Source organism: Rousettus aegyptiacus, unplaced genomic scaffold (assembly GCF_014176215.1).
Source record: "Rousettus aegyptiacus isolate mRouAeg1 unplaced genomic scaffold, mRouAeg1.p scaffold_m13_p_7, whole genome shotgun sequence".
In the NCBI taxonomy this organism is placed as follows: Eukaryota; Metazoa; Chordata; class Mammalia; order Chiroptera; family Pteropodidae; genus Rousettus; species Rousettus aegyptiacus.
This window is the reverse complement of record NW_023416310.1, coordinates 60,515,240-60,525,919: the sequence shown is the minus strand read 5'-3', so window position 1 is coordinate 60,525,919 and position 10,680 is coordinate 60,515,240. Positions and strand designations below refer to the sequence as shown.

At 38.2% G+C, this 10,680-nt stretch overlaps 1 protein-coding gene and 1 pseudogene across 3 annotated transcripts in view; both read right to left on the bottom strand.

The window, feature by feature from the left end:
- Positions 1-3,310: 3,310 nt before the first annotated feature.
- LOC118606343 lies at positions 3,311-3,429 on the bottom strand (annotated as a pseudogene).
- A 1,504-nt stretch (positions 3,430-4,933) lies between these two features.
- The window catches only part of IL1R1 (interleukin 1 receptor type 1), a 58,067-nt gene continuing 52,320 nt past the window's right edge, over positions 4,934-10,680 (bottom strand). For all 3 annotated transcript variants that reach the window (XM_016120769.2, XM_016120771.2, XM_016120772.2), the window contains exons 10-12: positions 10,247-10,390; positions 9,345-9,512; positions 4,934-8,765 (exon numbers count right to left, since the gene is read on the bottom strand). In XM_016120769.2, the coding sequence (XP_015976255.1) occupies positions 8,344-8,765; positions 9,345-9,512; positions 10,247-10,390 (734 nt within the window). In that variant the 3' untranslated portion in view covers positions 4,934-8,343. The remainder of the gene's footprint in view (positions 8,766-9,344; positions 9,513-10,246; positions 10,391-10,680) is intronic.

Here is a 10,680-nt window from a genome sequence, read left to right as displayed (position 1 = left end):
ACCAGCATGCCAGTGCCTTGCTTCTTACTAAGCCATACCACAACCCGGGGCTGCATCTGAGGACAACACACCCAAAGGGCAGACTGGAAGGGCACCAGAGCCCTGCTAAAACAAATCTTGCTCTATAGGGTCAGCCCCTAACCAGCAAGTCCTCAAAATCAATCGGTCAGTGGATCAATCCTTTACATTGATGTGAAAACAGCAAACAAGACTCAACTACGGCAAGAGAGCAAACACAAGCCTTACAAGAGACACACCTACAGCACCCAGTTCAGGTGACCAGGGAGACTGTGCCACTGTGCTCTATGGAACATTGACTACATAGGGCCATTCTACTAAGACCAGGAGACATAGCAGATCTACCTAATACATAGAAACAAATACAGGGAGGCAGCCAAAATGGGGAGACAAAGAAATATGTTTCAAGTGAAAGAACAGAACAAAGCTTCAGAATGAGAACTAAACAAAATGGAGACAAGTAATCTATCAGATACAGATTTCAAAACACTGGTTATAAGGATGCTCAATGAACTTAAGGGAAGAGTAGATGAACTTAGTGAGAACTTTAGCAAAGAGATAGAAAACATAAAAGTGGAGATAGAAAACATAAAAAAGAACAGTCAGAAATGAAGACTACAATTATAGAAATGAAGACTACATTAGGTGGAATTAACAGTAGTAGATTAGACAAAATAGAGGATCAAACCAGTGATTAAGAAGAGAAAGTAACGGAAAACACCCAGTCAGAACAAGAAAAAAGAATTCAAAAAAATGGAGTTAGTTTAAAGGGCATCTGGGACAACATTCACATATTCAGATACCATAAAGGAAAGAGAAAGCACAAGGAATTGAAAACCTATTTCAAGAAATAATGACTGAAAACTTCCCGAACTTTTTGAAGGAGATAGATATAAAGACTAGGAAGCATAGAAAGCTCCAAACAAGATGAACCCAAAGAAGCCCATGGCAAGACACATCATAATTTAAATACCAAAGGTTAAAGACAAGAGAGAATCTTAAAAACAGCAAAAGAAAAGCAACTAGTCACCTACAAGGAAGCTCCCATAAGACTGTCAGCTGATTTCTCAACAGAAACTTTGTAGGTCAGAAGAGATTGGCAGGAATATTCAAAGTGATGAAAAGCAAGGACCTACAACCTAGACTACTCTACTCAGCAAAGCTGTCATTCAAAATCAAAAGACAGATAAAGAGCTTCTCAGATGAGAAAAGCTAAAGAACTTCATCAATACCATGCCACATTACAAGAAATGTTAGAAGAAGGAGGAGGAGGAGAAGGAGGAGAAAAGAAAATAAAAAATATGAATGAAAAATGGCAGTAACTACATATATATCATAAAGTATTTTAAATGTAAATGGATTAAATGTTCCAGTCAAACGATGGGTGGTTGAATGGATAAGAAAACAAGACTCAAACATATGCTATCTACAAAGAGACTCACTGTAGATCAAAAGACACACACAGACTGAAAGTAAAGGGATGGAAAAAGATATTTCATGAAAATGGAAATGGAAAAAAAATCTGGGTTAGCAACGCTTATACCAGACAAAATAGACTTCACAACAAAGGCTTTAACAAGACACAAAGAAGTACCCAGTAATCCCACTTCTGGGTATTTATTTGAAGAAATCCAAAACACTTATTCAAAGGGACATGTAAATTCATATGTTCAATGCAATATTATTTACAATAGCGAAGATGTGGAGGCAACCTGGGTGCTCATCAATGGATAAATGGATAAAGAGGTAATACATATATACAATAGAACATTACTCAGCCATAAAAAAAGAATGAAATCTTGCTATCTGCAACAACATGAATGGACTTAGAGGGTATTGTGATGAGTGGAGTGAGTAAGTCAGACACAGAAAGACAAATGCCATATGATTTTACTTACATGTGGAATCTAAAGAACAAAACAAACAAATGAAACAGAAACAAACTCACAGATACAGAGAACATTTTGATGGTTGACAGATGGGAAGGTGTTGGGGAGACTGAGTGAAAAAGGTGAAGGGATTAAGATGTACAAATTAGTAGTTACAAAATAGTCATGAGTATGCATAAGGAATATAATCAGCAATATCATAATAACTATGTATGGTATCAGATGAGTATTAGACTTATAGGGTGATCCCTTCATAACATACACAAATATCTAATTACTATGCTGCACACCTGAAACTAATATAATATGTATGCTGACTATAATTTAAAAATTAAACATTTTTTCAAAATCCACCAGTGCAGAATCTCTTTTGGGGAAGCTTTCCAGCAAAAAGTACAGCACCTTCCTGGAAGACAGCTTTTCCCCGTACCGCAGAGGGTGGCTTTCTATTGTACCACCTCCATGGGCAGCTTCTCAGTGAGTTAAGTTCCACCAGCATGGCACCCCAGCAAACTTCTTGCCATCTGACGACAGCTGTTTCTTCTTCACAAGATCTGGATCTTAGCACTGGGTTAGAAATAGGGGAAGGACGTGGGTATTCAGATTTGTTCCTTCTTTGAGTGCTCTACTTCGATCCTAGAGGTAGAGGCTGCTCCCTGTAATTTTTCCTTGTATCCTTTAGAGTTGTTTTTACCTAGGTGGTTGATATTCTTCTGTTATAATAATTCTCTGGTTAAACTTTTCCTATTCAGAAAAAAAAAAGAACTGTACACTCAAAACCTATATAATCTTATTAACCAATGTTATCTCAATAAATTTAATAAAATTTTTAAAAAGAGTAAGGCATGTTTAATAGCAAACTGAAAAAGAGCATGTTTTTGTTTTGAAAGGTTAATTCATTTTAAATAGTGTCATCTACTTCATGTAACTCTACCTTTTCCTAAATCTAACACACACGCACACACACACACCCTCCAAAAATAGTCCTTCTCACCTCTCATGTACATTTTTCAAGTATAATCTATTTTTCCTATTTTATGAAGTCTTGCTGCTGTCATGATTCATTTGTGCATTTTTAGTAAAAAAGAAACAACTTTTCCCCTTTGGAGCCCAAATCACTCTCTTTCCTGCTTGCCACTCTCTGACTTCCACATATGCTGAACTCACCACATTCAAAGTTTCTTGCCTCAAAGGAGAAAAGATTTCCTTCTGACAAATTTAGCGTGAGGAAATCTTTGATTTTATAATTGCGTGATACCTTAAATTCATCCCATTAATATTTGGGAAACCTACTGTGTCAAAAATACCAAGCCAGATTGACTCACTAAAATTGTATTAAGTAAAATATATTATCTTTATTTATTTATTTATTTATTTATTTATTTATTTATTTATGTTTTTTATGGCTACAGCACCCAGTCTTCCTAGGTGGTCTCCCATCCAAGTACTGACCAAGCCCAGCCCTGCTTGGCTTCCGAGATCAGATGGGATCGGGCATATTCAGGGTGGCATGGCTGTAGATATAACCATTTTTTAACATTAACACCAAAATTATATGCTTCCTTCCCCCTTCACAATCCAAACCCCAGAATTTGAAAATGATGTATTTTGAATAAATGAATTGTTTGTTTTATCTGTATGAATCAAGCGGCAAGTCCTATTTTACAGATGAGAAAATGGAGATTCAAAACAACCAAATGCTTTGCACTAGTTTCAAAACTGTGACCATGCAGGAATTTACATTCAAGTCTCTTTCCACCAGTTAGAACTACATTGAGAAATAATTCCAAAGACAAGAACAAAAAAGCTATTCTGAAGAAAAGTTATCTGGTAAAAAGAGGAATAAAAATCCTCATGACAAAAAAAAAAAAAAAAAAAGGAACCTGACATGGCTACTAGTATAGATTTTTCTGTTTGCTAAAAAAAAAAAGAAAAAAAAATGCATTAACTGGTAAAATAATTAAAATATGGTTAAAAGCTCTCTGAATTCTTCCAGTGAGAAATTCTGTATAGCAAGTTTTCTGGAGAACTGATTCTTAAAGTTCTATGTAAGTTCTTACATTTTTAATTTTTATTGAAAAATCCCTTGGGAATGTATTAAACCATCCCTTTTTTTACTTAGACCATTAAACATCCTTTAAAGTTTGGGCCTGTCAGGGCATCAATGTGAATGTCAGTTGTTGGCTATGGGTGACACAGAAACGCCTGGGGCTGAGGGGACAGCAGAGCTCCTGGCCCCCACATTGTACGACTTCATCTGGCTATCCTGTACTTTGTCCTTAGTTTTAGGATTCTTTGCTTCCTTGGTGTCAATCATCACCTCTAGTTTTGTTTCTTCTCTATCTATTCTATTTTCAAATTCTACTATTCATAGAATTCTTAGACTTGCTAACAACAAAGCTACCATTTTGAGGACCTGCTATATGCCAGGTACTGTGCTTGTCAAAATCTATTTCATCTTTTAAATCCTTACTCAACTCTATGAATTAGATATTATTCCTATTTTATGAGTGAGGAAACTGGGGCGCAAAGAGTTTGTCCAAGTTTTCACACCAAGTAGATGGTGGAGGCAAGATTTTTAGTGGACTCCCACCCCAGCTCTGAACTGACCTGCCATCTCTGTCTTTCTCCATAGGTGCTGAGAGCAGTTGCCTGCTTGTTAGAATTTCTATGAGGCAGAATAAAGAGACACTGACAAGGTAGGTGTAAAGGGGTCCCTGATCACCAGAATTTGTGCACATTCGAGCTCATTATTTTGGACACCAACTTTGCCAGCTATGTTTACTTCCTGGGTCAAAGGGGAAAATAAAAAGAAACCTTTTGTAAAATGTAAGTTTCTAAAAATGGTGATCTTGTTTGTCTGACGGGGAAAGGGTTAATAGTAATAAGGCTCAAGGTTTAATCCATTTAGAAGCAAGCAAATAGAGTACAGATCATTGTATGGCTCATGACCCCTGCCCTCCCTAGGCATGTGCAGGGAAGCCCAGGACAGGGTGGGCGAGGAAACTGGTCTTCCGAATACCCAATACCAGGTTTTGACAATTTTATTTGAAAACAAGTACAGTCCATTGATCAATGATACATGCTGTACATGAATTGCTGTTTTTATTATATAAAAATATCTGGTATCTGCTGCAGAATCATACAAATGGGCGGGGTTGGGGGGAAACCATCATGAACCAGTACAAACATAGTTTATCAAAAATGTCATTTATTTTATTGCAAACAAAACAAAGAGAGTCAGGAGAATGAAAATATAAATTCTGTTAAGTCAGTTCTAACAACTAGAAATGAAACACCTCGGTGCATGTGCAACATTTTCTTAAACACTCAGGCTGACAAGAAAAAATAATTACCATCAAGAAATGCAGTAAAATCTAATTAATGGAGAAGTTCTAAAAAGAAGAGCTTAAAAGAGGTGGGAGCAGCGGGGCGGCTGGGGGTGGAGGGGTTGATGATTAAACAAAGGAAGTTCTCAGGAATCTAGGAATGTAGCTCCTTCCTCTGGAGATTGAACTGACACCGTGACATCACACTTTCCTACTGGGGCCTCTCCTCTACCCAGGCCTATCCTTGATTCTTGCCCCTCCTGGAATTCCAGGTGCAATGCCATTGATTGTTCCTGATTGTTCCCCACCCCACCCCCTTACTTCATGGCCAATTTTGCCCCTAACTCTGTTTCAAAATTGGCTTTCTTGGCACTGCACATGCAAATATATTTTACAGATGACAAACTAAAAATGCTCAGCAACATTTAAAGCATCTAATTGGCCTTCTGAGGACATGACAGCTGCCCACCCCCAGAGACTCCTGGCTGCAGTCTGTGTGTGCTGCCAGACGAAAATAAGGCACTTTCTTTAATAACAGCAGTTCTAAAACAGCCCTGACACTCAAAAGCTGGCAGATCAAATCCAAGAGGAAGCAGATGGACAGAGAAGAGTCCAGGCATGAAACTCTGTTTCTGTCAGGTTCTGACTACTTTGGGGGGAAAAAAGCACCAAATAAAAGTTGGTGTTCACTCATAATATTAAATATTAAAAATACATGTTCCCAAAACTTTTAAAACGGCACGTGCCGTTTGGTAAATGGCACAAACACAGCTTTACTGTTTTCCGGGGTTTTTCTCTAAGTGCACCGAGGTATACTATCGAGTTTTTCAAAATATTTCCCAATACCAAAAAAAAACCCAAAATGCAATTTGCTCTCATTTTTTAAATTTACTGGGAAACATTCACCTTTAGAGAAATATCTGAAAGCAGAAAATTTTTCATAAAATCTAGACATAATTTGTAAAATTTCAACAGCGAAAAGTCTGGAATTTGGTTGGCATTCAGTTATTTTATATTAGTGTACAGCATAGTGGTGAGACATTTATGTAATTCATGAAGTCTAGGACCTATTAATCTAGGACCCACCTGGCACTATTCATAGTTATTGCAATACATATTATTGACTATACTCCCTATGCTGTACTTTACATCCCAATGACTTTCATAACTACCAATTTGTACTTCTTAATCCCTTCACCTTTTTCACCTAGCACCCACCCTATCCCACCCCCATCTGAGAGAAAAATTTTTTAAAAAACAAGAAAAAGGTAAAAGGGAATAAGAGGTTCCAATTTCCAGGTATAAAACAAACAAGTCATGGGGATGTGGTGTACAGTATAGGGAATGCGGTCAATAGCACCGTGACAGTTGTACGGTGTCAAATGGTTGCTGGACAAATCATGGTGATCACTTACTTCTTTAGATATATAAATGTCGAATGATTATGGTATACACTTGAAACTAATACAACATTATGTGTTAGCTATTTTTAATAAAAATCTTTTAAAAAAATAAAAGTTTGCAATTCGGTTTCTAAATAGAAGCATTCTCAGACTCATCCACCATCCTAGAAAACTATCATTTCTTCTCACAAAAGTGCCAGGGTAGGAATGAAAGGGACATTCGTGGACTGAGATCAAACCTCCAGAACGCTGTACTAGAGGCCAGCATGAGAGGTGCAAGCCCCAGTATCCCGTAGTGCTGAGTTGTAATCATTTTACAGCAGGTCACGTACTGTCTATTAAATCAGGATGATTGCAAACATTAAATAAGGTAATCTGTGAACATTTTAAACAATAAAGAACCACACAATCTATGTCATATGTACAAATTACTTGTGAAGGCACTAAGGACAACAAAGAGAGACACAAACCACAGCCTCTCACACAGGGAGCAAGGCCGGCTTCTAGGTGGAGACAGAACAAGGCTGTCATGCAGTGACAGCCAACAGTCAGTCCCATGGGACTGAGAGGAGACAGCCAGCATCCCTTGGGTATCTTTGGGGGAAACGCAGTTGGAGTAAATTTTGAATTTCGGCAAAATTCTGGTCAGCTGGAGAAAATTTGAGAAGGCATTCTGGTGAGCGGAAACAGGAAGAAGCAGAGATGGAGGAGCCCTGGGGGCAAATTCTTAGATTCACAAGGCCGACCTGGAAATTCGCACTGCAGAACGAGCAGGGACGGCTGTGTGGACAGGTTAGGGGGTTGGCAATGGAACTGAAATGCTAGTGGGAGAACTTGAGCTTTCCCTCCTTAAGCAGGAGAGCCCCTCAGAGGTGCTTTGGCGAGAGGTGATGAGATGGGAGCAGCGTTTTGTGGAGGATGATTAATCTGTGGGCTATGTGCGTGACAGAGCTGAAGGAGGAAGTGACTTGGATGTTGTCCTTCCAAAGAAGTAATGAGTCAAGTGGAATGCAGAAGACTAAGGTGAAACAAGATGGTCCTTCCGGTGGCGACTGGATAAGAGTGGCTCAAGCCTCTTTCCCCCTTTCTCTTAAAATTCTCTCTCCAGCAGAAAGCTAAGGTTATTTCAACTCCTGAAGAATCCCTTTGTTCAAGGAAATGGCAGTTTTAAAGGTCTGTAAAATGAAATTCAGTCTTTGGCAACTGACTGTTGGCTGACCGTGCCTATGGAAAAGGCAAGTGGAAGGTTCTCCAAGAAAACTTCGGCCTTCCCCTGAGAAGCAAGTCATCCTGAGACTTCATTGGCCACTCAAGGGCCAGTGACCCTGCAATCCCCAGACCAAGCCACAGCCCCACCTCTGAGCTGTAAATGACCTCATAAAACTGTGTCTAGATGATATGCATTTCTGCAAGTTTCTTCTTCTCATTTGATATCCTAGTGCCTTTTCTCCACAGTTCAAACATACACAGAGGGCCTTTGTTGCCCTTTTAAAAGCCCTCCCAAAACCCTCCACTCTGCATTGCCCCAGACTGCTTATCATCACCACAGCCTGCTCCTTTAACAATCCAATTCCAGGTGATGGCCAGGATAAGGGAAGATACAGGTGCATTTTATAACTGTACAAGTCAGTGGAGGCACAGCCCAGCCTGCGATGCCATGAGACCAGAGTCACCCAAGGAACTCCGGAGCCCAGCTTCTCCCTGCTACCCAAGAGGTAGGTGCACTTCTCTTGGCAGCTTCTCCTTAGCATCTGGCCTAGTAGCCGCTAATAGCAACTGGTGCTTGGATGAAGGTGGCCGCTGCTGAACTGGCATGTGGTACCTGACATTTTTCCAGAACCTTGTCTTTGCAGACTGTAACCTCTCCTCTGTAAAGTCCCCAGACCAGCGTATGGCCCCATGTTTCCGCTTAATGAATTTAATGGATTCTGGCATTTTCTCATAGTCTTGGATTTTCTCCAGCTCCAACAGGACAACTTTGATTCCAGCCTGAATGAGAGCGTTGTACATCACTATCTGCTCTTCAGATGAACCCCCCAGCCAGCTGAATCCCGATATTCCTCGGACCAAAACGATAATCAGTCTTCTGCTTTTCTTTATGTTTTCATTAGTGACCTCAACAAAGTCTGAAAAGCAAAAGGATGGCACAGTAAGTAAAATTTCAATTTATAATCATTCTTTCCAGAACCAAAAGCCCAGAAGATGCCTCCCAATCCATCACTGCCTATATCTTCTAACGCTCTTTTTTCTTGACCTACTTTAAAGGAGTTTCCCATTTTCTAGACCAGCTCAAAAAAAAAAAAAAAATGACTCACAAATGCTGAATATTTCATTTAGGACTTGGAACACTTTCAGTAAAAATTTTAAAAACTTCTCTTTCAACCATTTGACCTCTGCCACTCTTATCTTATTTTATTATATCAGTTATAAAGTAATTATTGGATCTAAGTAGTTAAGTTTTCCAAAATGAAATAAAGCTTAGTTAATTGTTGCTCTCACAAAATATGAGAAAAGTAAATACTTTGCATTAAATTAATGATGTGAAAATCATCATTATGCACCACAGAAGAGGTTCTTAAAAGTGCCAAATATGTATACCTATGCCACAGTCTTCTAGAAAGACAAAGCTCAACTTAATCAACCCAATTAATTTAGTACATTCATTTTAAAAAAAGATTTTTACTTTTTCCCTATTATATTCATACCTTCCCCAACGTAGTCATCCCTTCCATAAATGAACAGCTTATATCCACACTGTTTTTCTAAGACCTCAGGCAGGACTTTATACACAAAAATATCTGAGTTAGAGGTGGACCCTTCCCCAAGGGTCTTTGGATATAGAATGTATGCATCATAGGTCTTCCCATCTGAAGCTAAAGAACAAATGTAATGTATTTAAAACCAAAAGGAAAAATAAGAGATTTGGTTAAGACAACATTGCAAACATACATTTCAGAATGAATTACTGATTTTTTTGTATGATGGTATGAATGAAGTAAAATGCCCTTTTTAAGTGCTCAACTCTTATGAGCTTCTATTTATTGTGTTTTACTACAAAGTTGTTTCTACATTATCTGATGGCCACCTCACTCACATGCAGAGTTCTTTACCTCTCTGTATGTATGGGAACTATCTTTATTTCCCTGTTCTTTGCTTCTTCCCCAGATGTCTCAGCCCTGCACTCTACTATTCTTCCTTTTGTATATTAATGTAGTAGTAGGTTTTTTTTTGCAAGGTTTAAACAAAAGAAAGAGTGCTTCCCTGATGCATGAAAATCGAGCCCTTTCTTTCATTCAAAGAAAAATCTTGGGTGATCTGTGCTTTACCCAGCAGAGCATGTCTTCAGCAATGGCTTCTGAGTGACTGATTTTACAAACAGATGCTCAAAATACTTGTTTATCCCACTGTTATTAACACTAAAGCAGTGGGTTAGAAAACGATCATTTTCAGTCCCTTCAGTTATGAAACTATAATTATATTTATAAACAACTATTATTCTTGTATATTCACATTTCATTTTACAATTAATTAAAAACTTTTAGTTATCTTATATATCCCTTAACCCCTCTTTCCAACAAGAAAATATTGCATAGAATACAAACTGTACCTTTTTGGGAGAGAAAATCATAGCAAGAATTCCTGTACCAAAGTACTATGTCAACCTTGAAGATTTTATAGATGAAAACAGAGCTCATAATGACTACTGTTAACACAACAAATATACCAATCACGTGTTTCTGGAAATTGGGGACTATAGCAGAAAAGAGAGAAAAAATGATTAGAACCAAAAGAATTAAAAATCTGAACATAGCAAATTAAACATTATCATTCCAGAGAACCCATATTTGGGACTGACCTACAGTCTCAAATCCCAGCCAGTGTTAACCCATTCATTATCACTTCATAATGGCTACCAGGGTACAAAGCCATCTTGGATGGATACTATGTAAACTAAGGTGCATTGTTTTAAATTTCCACTTATGTAGTATAATATAAGATCACATAGAAAGATTCAAAGACCACAGGGTAGAGCATCCCATA